The sequence below is a fragment of the Macaca thibetana genome, chromosome 11 (assembly GCF_024542745.1).
Source record: "Macaca thibetana thibetana isolate TM-01 chromosome 11, ASM2454274v1, whole genome shotgun sequence".
Taxonomy (NCBI): domain Eukaryota; kingdom Metazoa; phylum Chordata; class Mammalia; order Primates; family Cercopithecidae; genus Macaca; species Macaca thibetana.
In genome coordinates, this window is record NC_065588.1 from 36,120,906 (window position 1) to 36,139,264 (window position 18,359).

At 39.8% G+C, this 18,359-nt stretch overlaps 1 protein-coding gene across 1 annotated transcript in view; it reads right to left on the reverse strand.

The window, feature by feature from the left end:
- SLC2A13 (solute carrier family 2 member 13) overlaps window positions 1-17,711 on the reverse strand; it is a 367,441-nt gene extending 349,730 nt beyond the window's left edge. Inside the window, exon 1 of the mRNA XM_050750134.1 lies at window positions 16,883-17,711. Coding sequence (XP_050606091.1) covers window positions 16,883-17,435 — 553 coding nt within the window. The 5' untranslated portion in view covers window positions 17,436-17,711. The remainder of the gene's footprint in view (window positions 1-16,882) is intronic.
- Window positions 17,712-18,359: the final 648 nt, after the last annotated feature.

Genomic DNA, 18,359 nt, shown 5'->3' on the forward strand with positions numbered 1-18,359 from the left:
AAGTGGGGAGACACAAAAGAAGAGACAAGAAGGGGCTGGGACCCTAAGCTCCAGAAGAGGTATGTGATAAAATGACTGGGATAATAAATTGCTTTTGAAGTATGCTTTTTAACAACAAAAAAATTGAAGATGAATGTTTATCCTAGCATGGTAAAACCTTTGGTATGAAGGCAGCACCTACTGGTTTTGAGAGTCTATTAATCTGTGAATATCTGATCTCACTCAATTACAACTAAAGAAATAATTTCTAGTTTTCAGAAATTTGAAAATTTACCAAAAATGTGCTTTAAGAGCACAAGATTATTTGCAAGTCAATCACCTCAAGAACACTAAGTAATTGGTTTTCTTCAGAGGAATCATGCAAATGGCAGAATGAATCATTTAAAGAGTCAGGAGAGGACTGAGGTGCTTCAGAGGGTGCCAGGGGCATGTGGCTTTCAGAGTGGTCATCTTCGTACTTTACAAACTCTCTCTGTAAAAAGAACATAAAATAATGTTCTTGATTTCATAAAAAAAGACCTAAAATATATCCAAGAAAAGTGAATGTGATAATTTAAAAGACAGAGGCCAAAAGGAATGAAACAGAATAACTCAGGTGTCACTGAGCCACTACCGTCTACTGACCTCTCATAGAAGTTACAAAAAAGAGACACTGTCCTCCTCTTTAGTAATCTGCAATCTTGAGGATCTTAGATGATTTATTCCACTTCAGGGGACAAATTCTCTGTCAGCTTTGATAAAATCATTTCTCAATTGTAATCAATAAAGAAGCCTGAGAATTTTAGAATCATGCGGGACTAGAGAAGCCCTTCAGTCAGGCTCTGAATACAAGGAAGACTTCTTCATCTCCTCAACAAAGGTCACCCTGTACCTTACACTGACCGCCTCCCTATATAGACTTTGTAAACTCTCTCTTAACGTTCTCTGTAAGGAGTCTGTCTCACTGTTGGTCAGCTCTAAGAGTGGATCAATGGCTGTAACGCAAATATATTTAAAACGTAAAATATATGGAGATACCCATATTATAAATACATTTCCTATGAATTTTAACTTTTCTTGGTTTTTAACAGCATTCCAGTATCTTATTTTTAATATTAGCTCTGTTATCAAGCGTAACAGCCATTTAGCTTGCTCCGGGCTCCCTGGATTTGATAAGCACAGAGCTGAAGGACTGAGCTCTTGGTTGCACCCCAGTAGAGACCTCCTGGGCCCACTTTTCAACCCTGACAAGGCATCCTACTAAACCATGTTTGTTTGTTTTTTTAATTTCCCAAATTTCAGAGATTATTTGTCATCAGTATGCCCCACAAGATTAAAGTTTATTTTGCTCCCTTACTTTGCTTATTAACACAAAGAAAATGTTCTACGAATATATTCAGTGAAAGAGTGTGCCAAATGCTTTATCTGCAGAATTTTCCTAATCTACTCACCAAAAAATGCTTTCAAAGAAAAAACAAATGAGAATAGTTTAGTAAGGCATATTTCTAGTGAACACACAAAACTTCCTAGTAATCATCAGACTCTTTTCTAAATGCTTCCAAATCTTCATTAATATTTTATAATTTTGCTAGAAACTAGTCATGTTTATTCATCTTAATTCTTAGAATTCATTCCCTTTTGAGCAATTAAGGCACTATTTGCTCATATGGCTTATCTCTGGGTATCTCATCTTCATGACTGCTTAAAAATAAAGAAAAATTTACTGACAGTGGCTTTGAGTTTATGTCTAAAAATTTTTGAGTTAGATTAAGTCAGCCAGATGTTCACTTAAAGCAAATAAAAGGTAACTATTAACCACAGCAGTAGCTATCCATAGGCAAAGTTTTAATGCTTATTAATAACTATAATTCTGTATTCTTAATATATATATATACATTTTTATTTGAAAATGTATGTCATATTTAGAAACTAAAATTTTGAAAATAATCCAGGCTCTAATGATCTCTTACACAGATGAATAAATAACTACATAATTACCAAACAAATGTAACAAAGTCATGTGTTTCTTTTGCAACATTCATCATTTCCTTAATCAGGCTATAAACCTTTTTTAAAAAAGGGTTCTTACTTCCCCAGCCTCAAGAACTATTCATTCATAATAAATAAAGTCCTTTAGATTTGTCTATTTTATATTACCTATGAAAAAGTAAACAAAGTCACTGCCTCAGAATCTTTAGTAAGATATTCTTATTAAAGATGTGCACACGCAAATGCAATCATGCATTGCTTAGCCACGGAGATACATTCTCAGGAATACATTTTGCAAACTTCATGTAGTGTCCTTACACAAACCTAAATGGTACAGCCCACTACATACCTAAGCTATATGCTATAGCCTACTGCTCCTGGGTTATAAAACTGTACGGGATGTTATTACACTAAATACTGTAGGCAACTATAACACATTGGTATTCGTGTATAAACATGGCTAAACATAGAAAAGGTAAGGTACAGTAAAAATGCAGTATTATAATCTTATTACCATCCTATATGTGGTCATCCTCCACTGAAATGTCGTTATGTGGCACATGGCTGAACTTTATATTGTGCAAAATAAGATGCTTGAATTTCACTTTATGAACTGTAATTTGTACAGTAGGTCAAAAATAGAGTATCCTCATTCACTTGAATATCATTAGATTCTTCACAATTTACTTATGTTGACACTACTGCCAAAACTTTATTCTACAGGATAAGAAGGAAATCTAAAATTAAAAGCTTATTGCTCAAATTTTTTGCTGTTTTTGCAAACTATTACAAAAGGCTGAACTTCTATTAAAGTTGAAATTGGCCAACTACTAGCAACAACGAATAATGGCATGTCACATTCATTTGATGCATTAAATTCCCTGTCTTATGTACAATCCTAAATTTCAAGGTTCAAATTATGAACTATGAAAATTTCAAAATATCTTTCTCTCTTTAACCAGGAACTATAAAGGTGAAATGAGGTAACTCACTCATTTGTACTCATACTATCTAATAGTCCTACAGAGGTTTTAATTACACATGTGCCAGGAAAACTTAATTCAGGACAGTCTGGTTTTATTCACCAATCCAAAAAATGTTGATGCCTGCCTCCAACAGAGATAAAACGGGAAGAAAAATTCACATTAATTACAACAATAATGGCTAATGTTTTCTGAGCATGTATTAAGCATCAGGAATAATGTTAAGCTTTTAACAGAAAATAGCATATCAATTAATCTATACAATAACTCTATGATTTAGGATTTTGTAAAACCTGACTTGCCAGCTGCAGGTAGACCTCATCAACCTTCCTCTGCACGACTGTGTCTTATATATTTTTCTATTACTGTCTGTATTAATGACCTATGAGTATCACTATGGGCAGTAACAGAAGTGTTACAGAGAAAGGCATAATAAGGTCTGTCTGGGGTGGCAAGAATGGTTTCACAAGTATAGAGGGTTTACGGGGTTTGTAAGATTAAAAACTCAAAACAGTAAACCAGGAAATGTGGCTCAAGCCAAGTCTACACAGCATAATTTAATCATTTTGCTTGACAATGTAAGTTTCCATATTTATGTGAAGCACTCATATTCAAATATAAGCTTAAAGTGCAATATTAAGACCAGTGTTTTAATTATCACAGTTTGGACTGGTGAGAGTGCCACTCCATTTGCTATGAAGAGTTGCAGATCGGCTTTACTTGAAACGTAACCCCATCCAGAATTAAAATCTGGATCATTTAAAAGGATCAGATCAATCTCAAGATTATGGTACTTATTTTTTAAATTCCATGTATGTAATATCATCTTTAAAAACTTACCACATCATTTTATACTACACATGTTTTTTGTCCCCTAAATTTATAATCAGACCATAATGAAAAATAAAATCTGTCTTATTTTTTGAATCCCAAGCCACAATGTGCCTGGCCAGATACAGACACTCAATAGCTACTTAGTGAAATGTATTATAGAATCTGAAACATGGATTGGCTGCTAAGGAGAAAATATGAGGAGATTTCAAATTCCGTATCTCCATTCTCCAAGAGAAAGACTCACTAAAGTTTGAAAACTTGAGTCATCAGACAGAAGACGTGAAGGTCAGGGAAAACTGATCAGGCCTCTTTATAGCCTGGGTGAACTATGACTCCAACGCCCTTCCACTCCTGCTTTAATTCCAGGTTCAAACACAAAGATGCAACTGTGTGAATCAGTAATCCCTCTTCCCACAAGTCTGTCTGCCAGGAAAGAGAGGAGACATTAGAGCATTATTAACATGTGGAAAAGATATATCCCATGTAATAAGTTTGCATTTCTGTTGATTCCACTGTCACATCTAAGTGTAATTACTCCAAGTTCATCCTTGAGCGTCTGTCAGATCATTTTTCAGACACAAATCAACTTTCGTTTGTTTAGGCTCCCTAGATACATGGAGAGACCCATTTCACTGCAGAGACTGAAAACAATATTAGACTTAAAAGTCTTAATTGAAGTTAAAAATAATACCCATTTTCTCCCAACCACTTTAAAAAGTTTGAAACCATAGAGTAGTGCCAGAAACAACCCTAGAGAACATTTAATTACTTCCATCCACTACACAAATTTCCTACAACATCCTTGATCCAATCTCAGCTCAAAATTATTCCTTAAGATTATACTGTTTTAGTTGTTATGTACAGATTAAATATTTACTGGATGCCTGCTGCGTTCCAGGCACTACACTATGCAACGGTGGAATAGCAATAAACAAAACAGAAAAATTAAAATCTGCCTTCATGGAGATTACACTCTATTGGACAGAAAATAATCAATAAGTAACACAACTGATTAAGTGTTTCAGCTAGTGAAAATTGCTATAGAGAAAAATAAAGCAGGGGAAATCAGTGGTGGGGGCTGCAACTTTAAGCCGAATGATCAAGGAAGACACCGCTAAGAAGAGATGCTTGAGGAAACACAAGAGAGAAAGGGAAAGAGTGCTCCAGGTATCTAGGGAGAGGCTTCCCAGCAGAGGAAACCACCCACAAAAAGGCCTGGAAGGATGTCTAGTGTATTCCTAGAGGTGGGGGCAGCTGGAAAAGGAGGGAAGGCAAAGCAGTAGGAAATGAAATCAAAGAAGTGGGCATGGGGCAAGATCCCATGGGCTGCTGCAGACCACTAGTTTTTACTCTGAGGTGGGGAGCTAATCAGGGGCTTTGAGCAGAGAAATGGCATAGTCTGATTTATATTTTAAATGAATCATTCTGGCTGTCATATGTATAAAAAGTAAGCAGAGGGGTCAGGAAAAGCGCAGAGTGAACACGCAGGAGACTCTGGCAATACCCCAAGTGAGAGACGGGTGACATTTGGGATCAGGGTGATTGCAGAGGAAGTGATAAGAAACAGATTTCAGATATAATTAGGGCCTAGATTCAAAAGATTTCCTAGCTGACCTGATAAGGGGCACATGAGGTAGTCAAGGACAACTCCAAGGCTTTTGGTGAAAGCCCCAGGAGGAATGCTCTGACCTGGTAAGTGGGAGATGGTGGACAAAACAGGGAAGTCAGGTGCAAGCATCTGGAGATCAGGAGAGAGGTCTGGGCTGAAATCTAGATTTGGGAATTCTCAGCAACACAGAAGTTATTCCAAGCCATGAGACAAGATGAGATCCCCAAAGGAGTAAATGCAGAGAAGAAGAGAACTCTGAGGCTGGTCAGAGTTAAGAGATCTGAGAGATGAAGGGGAATCTGCAAAGGAGATGGGGGAAGAAGCAGCCTACAGAAAAAGCTGGGAGAATGTGGTGTCCTAGAAGCCAAAGAAAGTAGTCCATGAAGACACGATTTACTTGTATCAAATGCCTTTGGTAGGACAAGTAGGACTGACGACAGTCCTTGCGCTGAGCAACACAGAGGACACAGTAAAGTTGATAAGAGCAACGCCAGTGGAGTGGTAAGGATAAAAGCCTGTCTGGATAGGGTTCAGAAAAAAGGGGAAGAGAGGAACTACGGAAAAGGAATACAGGCAACTGTTTTATGTAAAGAAAAGGAGACAGACAGGATAGTAACCGAAAGATAAAGTGGGGCAGAAAAAAAAAATTTTGAGACATGGATGCAGCTGGAAACCATCATTCTCAGCAAACTATTGCAAGAACAGAAAACCGAATACCGCATGTTCTCACTCATAGGTGGGAACTGAACAATGAGATCACTTGGACACAGGAAGGGGAGCATCACACACTGGGTCCTATTGTGGGGAGGGGGTGGGGGGAACGATAGCATTAGGAGATATACCTAAAGTAAATGACGAGTTAGTGGGTGCAGCACACCAACATGGCACATGTATACATATGTAACAAACCTGCACGTTGTGCACATGTACCTTAGAACTTAAAGTATAATTTTAAAAATAAATAAATAAATAAATGTAATAAAATAAAAAAAAAAAAAGACTGCAAAAATAACAACAGCATGTGTCCATGCTTACAGGACTAACTCAGTAGAAGGAGAAATGTTATGAGACAAAAGAGAAAGAGCTGGGATGACAGCTTTGAATAGGAGACAGGGAGAAGCCTTTGCCAGTTCATCTACAGAAACAGAAAGAAGACAGCATCTGTGCAAGGCCCAGGCAGGAACAGCTGAGGAAACCCAAGAGAGAGAAGGGAGTGTGGGATGGGAGCCCATGGAAGCTCTCATTCTCAGCCATAAAGTAAGCAAGACACTTTCCTGAGATACATACAATAATAAGATCCCAGAAACGCACTTCGTACATCATGAGACCTTGCTAATTCATGCAATGAGTTAAAAATCTGGGGGAAAAAATACACCCACACCGCTATTATACGATTAGATTACAACATTTTTGTCATTATTTCCTAAAAATGTCCTTCCATAGAATAAGAAGTAAAATCTAATTTGGAAAAAAGTATCTTGCTGCTGTGTTTTCTTATGTGTGTCTCTGTGCCTTTTAAAACAAAAATGTGAATGTGAAGTAGAACAATGATCTAAAGGGAAGAGTTAAAAAAACAAAAATGTAAATGCCCTGTGCCATATGTAAACTAAACATACACCTTTATTCCTTCTTCCAAACTCTATGTCCAAGTGTAATTTTTTAGGTAGTTGCAATCAATGTGTCCATACAACTAGGTTCTATTCTTCGGGCTTAATATTTGCGGGATATATGTATCTAAGGTCTAGACGTTTTTGTGTTTAATGTCAATGTGATGTGGTCTAACTAATCATTTCCCAATCACTAGGCACTTGGAGGTTCCTCCTAGCTTTTTAAAATTACATATTGCACATCTATAAATACGTTTAAACAAAATGAGTTTTTCTTTATTTCCTTATATTACAATCTCTCAAGTGAAATTTCCAGATCAAAGAATTATTAGCAATTTTACAAATGAACTGCAAGAGCACAGTATATAATACATATTAGTAATTCAAAATAAACTTGTTGAATGAAGAACAAATGAATGAAGCATGTCAAACATGTCAGCTTTTTATCTAGAATATTCTCTACAGAAAATTATTCCAATTTATTTTACAATCAGAAAATCATATTTTCCTAGGGAACAACTTAGCCCTGAGTTTTGTTTAGCTTTTTTTTGTTTGTTTTTTTGTTTGTTTCTTTCTTGAGATGGAGTCTCGCTCTGTCACCCAGGCTGGAGTGCAGTGGCACGACCTCAGCTCACTGCAAACTCCGCCTCCCAAGTTCATGCCATTCGCCTGCCTCAGCCTCCTGAGTAGCCCGCCACCATGCCCAGCTAATTTTATTTTATTTTATTTTTTTTTTTTGCATTTTTTAGTAGAGATGGGGTTTCACCCTGTTAGCCAGGATGGTCTCGATCTCCTGACCTCATGATCCACCCACCTCAGCCTCCCTAAGTGCTGGGATTACAGGCGTGAGTCACCACGCCCAGCCAGCCCTGAGTTTTTAATTTGCTAATTTAGTAAGTACGGTGTTCTCTTAATTTTCACCTCTAATTAGTAACCAGGCTTAACACTTTCCCAAGAGTCTATTTACTAACTATATTTTTCTTGTTGTAAACAATCTGTTTAGTATACTTTGAGGATAAATATATTTTCTTTTAAGTAAATAAATTTACCACAATGTCTTTCCAATCTGTTGCCTCGCTTTTAAAATCTCTGCTTTGAGGTTTTAAAAATTATAATAAAAGATGTCATCAATATAGATAAGAAAAAACACTCCATTAATTAAAAAAATTAGAGACTCTTAAACCAACACACTACAGAGAATATGAGACCTAAATTTCATTTACATTTCATATTCCTATTTCCTCTTCTCAGTTGCTTCTTTCTTTTCCCTCTTATTTGCTCAATACTAAATTCTTCCAAACAGTTGGATCTATCACTGGAATTCTGATTCTGTTCCATTCATCATATTCTGGTTTTAATAATACATATTGTATACCCTATATATTATATACATATTATTTCTTTGCAGTAATTACTTCTGTCTATAACTACTGTCTTACTACTGTTCCCTCAATCTGATTACAATCATTTTGTGAAATTCTTTTGTGAAAGTATCGTGTTGGGATTTTCATTGCTAGCACATTAAATACTAATACTAATTTGGGAAGCATTATGGTGACTATATTTAGCTTTCACAATCAAAAACTGGATTTATCATATAATAGAAAGGTGGGGCGTACACTGGTTCTTGATTAGAAATCTGGGTTTAAATCTCAGCACTGTTACTAACAGTGCTAATTTCCCTAATTTCTCTGCACTTCCTTTAATTCATACTTAAACTAAGGAAAATACTAATGTTCCTAATTACTGAGTGAATGCAAGCATATACACATATAGGCATACAGAATGGGCTTTTAGAGTCCACTTTTTATAACACCTCTGCCAAGCTGCTAAAAAGCATTATATCACAGGAAATGAAGATTATGTTTGTTCACAAAGAATGTATTCCAGGGAACAAAATGACATACTCCTAGAAGTAAAATCTAGTATTTTATTAGAATTTCCAAAAAGCTTACTCTCAAGGGGCATGACAAATGACTCCAACAGTTTTAGTTTTGTGTGTGTTGAGCAAAAACAGACAAACAGGACTACATCAAATTTAAAAACTATACACCAAAAGACACAATAAACAGTGAAAAGGCAACCAATGGAATGAAAGAAAACATTTGCAAGTCATATATCTGATAGGGGGTTAATATTCAGAATACATAAGGAACTTCTACAACTCAATAGCAATTGAAATAAACCAATTAAAAATAGGTAAGGGACTTGAAAATACAATAAACAATTTTCCAAAGAAGATATACAAAGGTAAAAGTGGCCAACAAGTCTATGAAAAAATGTTTCACATCACTAATCCTAAGAGAAATGTAAATCAAAACCACCATGAGATATCACTTCATATCCATTAGGATGGCCACTGTCAAAAGAAAAGAAAACAACAAATGTTGGTGAGCATATTGAGAACTGGAACCCTAGTTTCTCAATTTTAGCGCCGCCCTGCCCCACACTGGGAGGAGTGCAGCCACTATGGAAAACGGGATAGAGGTTCCTCAAAAAATTAGAAATAGATCTTCTACATGGTCCAGCAAACTCAATTCTGGGTATATATCCAAAAAAATTCAAAGAAGGATCTCAAAGAGATGTTTGCACTCCCATCTTCATTGCAGCAATATCCACAACAGCCAAGAAGGAGAGATAACTCAAAGGTCCATCAACAGATGAATGGATAGATTAAATGCCACATTTAATCTATATATGTGTATATATGTGTATATATGCATATATGTGTATATATGTATATATGAGTGTGTATATATATACACACACACACATACACAATGGAATATTATGCAGCCTTTAAAAGGAAGGAAATTCTATCATATGCTACACCATGGATAAACCTCAAGTGAAGTAAGCCAGCAAAGGACAAATACTGCATGATTCCACTTATATGAAGTATCCGAAACAGTAAAAATCATAGAAACAGAAAGCAGAAAGGTGGGTTGTCAAGGGATAGGGAAGAGAGGCTGGGGAATTTGTGTTTAATAGATACAGTGTTTCAGTTTTGCAAGATGAAAATGTTCTAGAGATCTGTTGTACAACAATGTGAATATACCCAACAATACCAAACTGCACACCTTAAAATGGGTAAGAGTATAAATGTAATGTGTTCTTTACCACAATAAAAAAAAATCTATATTAAAACAAACAAAAGTAATGTCCACATGATATATCATGGTAAAGAAGAATTATGCCAGTTTCAGGGAGGAGTGAGTGTCACAGACTGGTTGAGCACAGACTGGGAGGCCAGACCTCTTGGGTTTGAACTCCGGCCCCACCCAGTAGCTTTGTGATCATAAGAAAAGTTACTTCATCTCTTTCTGCCTAAATACCCTCACCTTAAAATAAAGATAACTGTATTATCCCCCTGGGTTATTATGAAGACTATGTGAATTAGCATGTGCAAAATGTTTAGAAGTGTAAGCATTCAACAAGTCTTAGGTACTATTTCCAGGGCGCTGGCAGCTAAGCTGATGGCCAATCCACACCCTGCCACAAGGATGGACTGCCTAGACTCCTCCCAGTGCAGGGCAGGGCAGCACTAAAATCAGAAGAACACTGGTGCCATTGCTCGCTGGTGACCAGCTGCCACAGTGCTTGGCCCTGCTGTGAAATGATGCTCCTGCCATGTGGCCTTGGACATATGCTGCAGACCGCACCATTTCAAATAGTGGCCTTTAATAAAAGGCCTAACTAGAAAGCATGTAGTACTCTTAACTTGAGTTTAGAAGTCCCTGTAAAACTTTTTTCTCTTTCTACAACCAGAGAAATTAAATTTTATATGTGCAAAATGTTTGAGGCTTTTCTGGTGAGTATGAATTTTCCTCCTGACAACGGAAGTTTTGACACTATTAGCAATAGCTGCTATTAGAAGTGTTGCTACTATTTACGGACTCTAACGGGTCACAGGAAAAAGAAAGATAAAGAAATGGAAAAAGGTGTAGACAAGAAAGATGGACAAAGGAACCAAGCTCAATATGAGAAAAAGAAAATTACACTCAGGTGATTTTGGGTAAAGACAGCAACGACTGCTTGCTAGTTCAGTTCTCTTAGCAGTTTCTACATCATTAAAGGTGTTCAAACCAAAGATGTTAGTGTGAAGTCAGTTAACTTTGAGTGCATTCTTACTTTAAGTTTATAATCCAGAAGAGGGAAAAAGGGATGAATGGAAAAGCACAATGTTTTCCAAGGAAGTCACGTGAACAATTTCACATAACTCATGTTAACAGACTTACGTTATCTTACTGACAACTCACTTGAAGAGGGTGTTGCTATACTACCAGGCAAACACAATTAGATCATAATCCTCACTATAACTGCAATGTCAGTCCCTACACTGCCAGACAGAAAAGGGGAGGGAGCAAAGCTGTTAATGTGTATAAAACAAGGAAATACAAGAAGTCAAAGGAGGCTTTATTTCATGTGTCAGTTTCATACCAGTAGGGAGCATAAATCCAGTACAGAATTCCTGCCTTCAAAAACAACCAAACAGACAGAAATTGGGGAGTAGGGGAAAAAAACAAATTTGAGCACCTCCCCGCAAAACTGTATATTAGCTGATTAACTATTTGAAACTTAAGAGCTTCCGCCCAACTATGCTTACCTTAAATGACATTCTTTGTTGACACTGATCTCAACATTGCATTTTTTGATCAAACAAGATTTTACATTTCATTTGCACTGAGGAAGAATTCAAATGCTGTTTGAAAAACAAAAATGTGGTATTTTTAAAAGTATTACTCAACAGGCCATAATATACTAATTACAAGCTGCAATTTACAGCTACAAATTGTGTTCCAGTAGAGGGAGTCCTGAAAGAGGCTGACACAGGAGAAACTGATGTAAATCTAAGATTAATTCAACGAATCCAGTGCTGTATAAATTAGTATGTCAATTCTCAGGAAAGGTTTTGAATACTGGGGACTATCAAATTTAGAGACTTCTTGATATTCCCCACACAGACCCTAAATCACCACTTACAATGAGCAGTAGAATAAATGCCAACACCAGGGAGAAAGGGCTAATAGGTATGCTTTTTCACTGACCGTGTACATGCTAACAGTGTTAATAGTAGTATACTGTTGTACTTTGTCTTTTCTAGACAATTTCCTGTGTGTTATGCATGGGAAATACATGGTGATAGAAAATAAATAAAGCAAATGAGCAAACTCATATTCTTCAATCCTGTTGTAACTAACCATACTTAAAAACCTTGATTATAGGTACAATACTGCTAAACAAACACCTGAAAATGGGATTGCGTGTAAAGAATATACAAAATAAGATTAACCCTGGGCCGGGCATGGTGGCTCATGCCTGTAATCCCAGCACTTTGGAAGGCCAAGGCAGGCGGATCACCTGAGATCAGGAGTTCGAGACCAGCTTGGCCAACATGGTGAAACCCTGTCTCTACCAAAAATACAAAAATTAGGTGCGCATGGGGGGCAGGTGCCTGTAATCCCAGCTACTCGGGAGACTGAGGCAGGAGAATCACTTGAACCTGGGAGGTGGAGGTGGCAGTGAGCTGAGATCTCACCACTGTACTCTAGCCTGGGCGACAAGAGTGAAGCTCCATCTCAAAAAAAAAAAAAAATGATTAACGCTGTTAGAATACAATCATTTCTGAGATGGAAAATGTATGTCCTATTTCAAATTTGACTTTTCACGTTTAAAAAGTTCAGGTGGTTATGGTAGCAGGCAGCGAAATGGAGAAAGTCTAGTGTCAGGAATCAAGTAAAAGAGAAAAATAAACTAGAGGAACCAAAGATGCCTCTGGTGAACCAAAAAGAAAAAAGAAAAGAAAACCCAAAATAATGCCCGATTTAAAACAGGCACTCGGTAATTTTGTTACAACCAGTCAAGAAAACAGAATCCTTAAATCAAAAGAAATACACATCTCCCTGACTTCTGATACTTAAGGTCTTTTACTACGCAATTCATTTAATACTCATTAATAACTACACTCTACTCCTTGCTATCTTCACCTCTGCAAAGGTTTCTGCTGAAGGGTCCACTGACTCCTCCCATATCAGTAATTAATGGTCACATGCTATGCTTTACCCATCCTATAGTAGCCATCTCAGCAAAGGACTGCTAATACCCAAAATTTCAAAGACATGAGAAGCCGTAAGGAAGAAAGTAAAAGAACTTAAAAGCATAATGGGAAAAACAAAAACCCTCACATATCAGATTCAAGGGATGTTTAATCTGATTATATTATTTACTGTTAAAAACCTCTAAAAGCTCTCCCTGCATAGGCAGGACCAAATAAACTATATTCAGCCTAATCCCCCCAAAACATTCTAGTCTCATGACCACCCCATCACCACCCTTCACTCACCTATGCTTCAAACACTGCTTTGATTTTTCTGTGCCTTTACACCAGTTATTAACTCCACCTTAAATGTCCAGTAGGGTAATACAGCAAAAGACTCAAGGTTTTTTTTTTTAATCCTGCCTCTGTAATCAGTGACCTTGCCATTTAACTGTTTCCACACCCAACAAAACGGGACCCATTTCCCAGACTCAGGAAGATTAAATGAGGTAATATGTGTAAAGTACTACCACCAGGTCTTGCACATACTAAAGCACTAAACAAGCACTTTTCTGACTTCATCTACATCATCTGCTGAATACCTACTCACTCTTCAAACCCTACTTTGAATATCCCACTGTAGAACTTTCCTCAATCCTGTGTTCCATTTTTTCCCTTAAAAGAATCAACTGACCACTCACTCTTCTGTGTGTCATCTGACACTATGGAGAAATGTCTATTTTAATTGCTTGTTTATGTATCTTTCTACTCCATTACAGAATGAACACCTCCAAGGTGGGGTTTTTATCTAATTACTGCCTGCCCCATATCTGACAGGATCAATAACGGAAGCTCAATTAGCAAGTGTTGAATAGATAATGATTTCATTAAACTATTACAACCAAAACCTTTAGATGGCCTTTCAAGTATTTTGATAATGCACTATTTTTGTGTTTTGAAAAGAACTTAAACTAACTTAAAGTGCTACTCGACCAGCAATGAAATTTGGATTTTTTTCTGTTTCTGCTCACCATTCATTTATTCAACAAGTATCTCCTATGTGGCAGGAATGTATCAGTGAACAAAATGAACAGAAATCCCTGACCCACATGGGCCTTATATTTTACCACAGGTAAACATGTGGAGGAAGGAAGTTCTTACAGCAAACTTGTCTGAAAAAGGCATCAAAAGCCACATTTTGTTATTCATCAACATTTACTATCATAAGGACAAAACAACAAATCCCTGACTACACATAAAATTTAACTACTTAAAAAACAATAGCATAAAATTAACCCAGATTTAGTGTACCAAACAAGCAAACTGATTTAATGTCCCTCAAAAAATGCTCATGTTAGGAACTCATTTCCTTGTAGCTTAAAAAACAAACAAACAAAAAAAAAAAAACACACACTTGTGATTTCTTTTGGAAGGCTAGTGATCTTTTAAGTTTTAATGATTTTATTTGTATAATTACATGCTTTGCATAGATCCTAATTTGAAGTGGTTTTATTTCATTATTGTTTTGTTTTGAACATGGCCTGTTTCAAAGCCTGTTTATGATCTTAAAACATTCTTCATTTTGTAAATGAAGAGGGCTTTTACGAAACTGCCTCAGGGCTTCTATTCTGAGAGGTATGTTTCTGGAAGTGAGATGGGCTACACCAGAACTGAATGAAGACCATACCTAAACTGGGCTTCTCTGTTGAACCAATCAGCCCAGAGACCACAGAATGAGGCTGCACGACAGAGAGGCCTCCACAGCTCTTGCACACCCGTACTTCCAATCTGATCTCCTGCTTTGTCCTCTATTGCTGCTTCCACCTATTCCCCAAGTATGCGCTACGCTTTCCTTCCTTTACCCATTTTATCCCTTGCTTAGAAGGTCCCTTCCTCATTTCTGTTAAAATACTGACATGTCAACATACCATTTCCATTGGTAAGAGCTTCTGGCTTCCCTCTGTTGGAGATAACTGTACCCTCTCTGAATTCATCAGCTATCTCTGAGAATCTCTGTTATAAAGCTTAGCAAGTTCTACATTGCTTTTGTCCCACCTTGCTACATTTACTAAAGTATAATACATTCTTCTCACTATTCTGCCCACAATATCTGGAAGGGGATCTTACACAGAACAGGGCTCAATTTGCAGGTCAGATAAAAAGACTAAACATAATACCCAAAATTTTAACCAATACTTGCCATAGCAAAACACTAGGAAGCTTCATTTAGAGAGTTCTGCAAATCATGATTCAATTTCAAAATTACAGAAAAGATTCAGGTTGACAGAACAATTCTTGCTACCTAAAATGATGTTATTTCTATGTCAGAAGCAACAAAAAAAGTCCAGATGTCCCAAGCAGACAATGCTGAGAAAAGAATCGTGGTCACTTAGCAGGTTATTTGTTGAAGGGTCCTGAAGGCGCAAGTAGTTTCCATACAAAGAGGTTTCATTTCAGCTGGATTTTTTGGTCACTTTGGACATTTTTGTGCCAACTTAATATGTTACTGAGAGCTTTGCCCTACCTTTCCTAATAGTACAATAAACAAGCAAAAGGAAGGTCACTACTGACAAACTTTGAATATAAAGTGCAGCGAGCTGGGTTTTAGGCTCATGGTTCCTGCATGTGGAGTTGAATATATGGCCTTTGCTTCCCTTCAGAACCCACAGAGAAAGGGTGAAAAGCACAAACATGAAACAAGTGGTGAATACACAGATCACTAGCAGCCCCAGGTTTAAAGCGCTTTCATCAAGCCCCAGCCATGGGGAATAAATACTTCAACAGCACCCTAAGGGAAACAAAAAACTGAATTATGAAACGAAACATTAAAAAGGCATCAGCGGTGTGTCTTAGAAAAATTCTAGTGAGATTTAAGTCACAACCCCCTACTTTCCCTCAAAAGTGCTTTCTAATAATACTGAGCACATTCTAAATGGCTTCCCTCTGCCAAAAACTTGCCAATTGTACCTCCCTTGCTCAGCAACCAGGGTGAAAAAAAATCAATGCCAGGAGAACATTAATGCCTTCATTTTTGAAGTAAATTCCAATCATTTATCTTGCTGGGCATTTATCCACAGGGGGAGTACCTCCTAAATGAATTCAGGAAGTGAATATGACCTTTAATAGATAATTTGGTTCCCAACTGGAAAGCAGGAGAGGCAAAACAAAGAGGAGAATGGATAAAAAAGGATTCAAATGAAAAAGTTAGAAAAACAGAGGAGAATGGAATTCACTTGGGAAAAGAATGAAAGCTGAAAGGCAATAGAAAAAGCATAAAAGCAAAAGGAGATAGCATCTAAAGACAAATGCTAGATAAGGAAAGAGGGCAGGGGTAGCTAATAAACCTTTCAGAGTCCGGAATTACTTAATTCTAAATATTATCTCATTGTAACTTGACGACGTTCTAGGTTGCAGGCTGGGAGCCCTAGAAAAGGAAAGGGGTAGCAGTGGAGAGGGAAGGTGGGACAGTGCAGGAAAATAGAGACCCTCGTAAGCTCAAGACGCAGCATCAGGTTAGGCTGGATCAAGGAAAAAGCTGGGGCTCAGCTGGGTTCCTGGAAGTGCCGAGAGGCAACAACTACTCGGACTGACTGGTCCGTGGACGATCAAAGATTCCACGTGGGCTCGAGGGAGACTACAGTGACCCCCCGCCCTCAAACCCCCCACCTCCCGGGAGAGCCTTGGAGGTTGGACCAACAGATGGGCTCTAGAGGCCAGAGAAATGGAGGATTCTCTGACCAGGCGAGACCCGACGAGGACCCCGATGGGCAAGAGGCACGCAACACCCAGGGTCAAGGGCGGTGACACTGGGGTCCCGTGCGCCCTTAGCGGAGCCCGAACTCACCGATGCCGAGTCCCACGACCAGGCGGCCGGCGAGCAGCGTCTCCTTGTTGCTGGCCGCGGCCAGCACCGCGGAGCCGGCGGTGAAGAGGGCACTGGCCAGGAGGATGGCAGCGCGGCGACCGAAGACGCCGTTGAGGGCGCCTCCGGCCAATGCCGAGACGGCAGCCGCCCCCACCGTGCTGGACACGAGCAGCTCCTGCCACAGCGCGTCCAGACTGAGCTGCCGCTTGAGCAGCAGCATGGCCCCTGACACCACCCCGGTGTCATAGCCAAACAGGAAGCCGCCGAGCGCGGAGAAGACGGCCACCACGTACACGAAGGCGGGGGTCTCGTCCTGCTGGAACTGCCGCCGCGCCGCGCGCTCCAGGTCCCCGACGCCGCCGCCCGCGCCCGCGCTCTGCAGGCTGGTGCTCGACTCGGCGGCCGCCAAGAGGCTGCACTCCCCGGCCGCGCTTGCCGCGTCCGGCTCCTGCTGCTTCCTGCGCCGCTCGCCCATCAGGCTGCTCAGGCTCCGCAGCGTGTACTCCACATTCTCGCTCGCCTTGCGGGACATAGGGCAGGGGCCCGGGGCTGCCCGGGGGGACGCGGCTCCGCGGGCCGGCAGTCTCAGCGAGCTGGACAGCCCGAGCCGGCGGGAGCAACCGCCGCCGCCGCCGCCGCCTTCTTCCTCCCGGCTTCCGCTCCGGCTGCCACGGCAGCAGCCGCCGCCACGGCCGCTCCCGGGAGAAAGTTGCTGCCCGCCGCGCTCCGGCGCTGCGGAGTTGGAGCCCGGCGGGTCTCACTCCACACTCACACCCCGCGCCTGCCGAGCTGGCGCTGCGGAGCGGGCGGGAGGCGGAACCGCGGGTCACGTGCAACCGCGAGCCGGTGGGGCGGGGCACGGAAAGCGTCCCGCCCCCTCCCTGGGCGGAGCCAGGCTCAGCCCGCCCCGCACCCCTAAATCCCGCCCTCCCCGGTGGGTGCGACCTCTGACCTAGGCTCCCTCATTTAGGGCTCTGGCAACTGTATGGAATTAACCCTGCCTTCCGAGCTGCAGCGGTGGAGCAAGCCAATTTGGCGATGCCACCAGGCAGTCTGGAAGCCACCCAGAATGTTTGCGCTGTTTGGAGGGTAGGGAGAGAGCACCTAAACCAGCCTGACTGTCCTTCCAGCAGCCTGGAGATAGGGCTGGAAAAAATATCCTAGAATACGACCTAGCAAGTACCCTTCCTTTTATAGTATTGTGACATTACCCAGCGTGGTCTACTTCCCTGGCATTAAATGTATTTGTTCTGGAGCAATTCAGGGCTGCATTCTCCCATTTCTATAGCTAGTTTCCACTCTCATCGCCAGTCCCTCCTCAATGTATGCTTATTTTAAAGGAATGGTACATTTGATTCTTTGAGGACGGAGATAAAATATCTCCTGGGGTGAATCCCAAACCTCCTTCCATGGATCCCTGACCTGTAAAAGAAAATTCACAATATGCATTCCACTC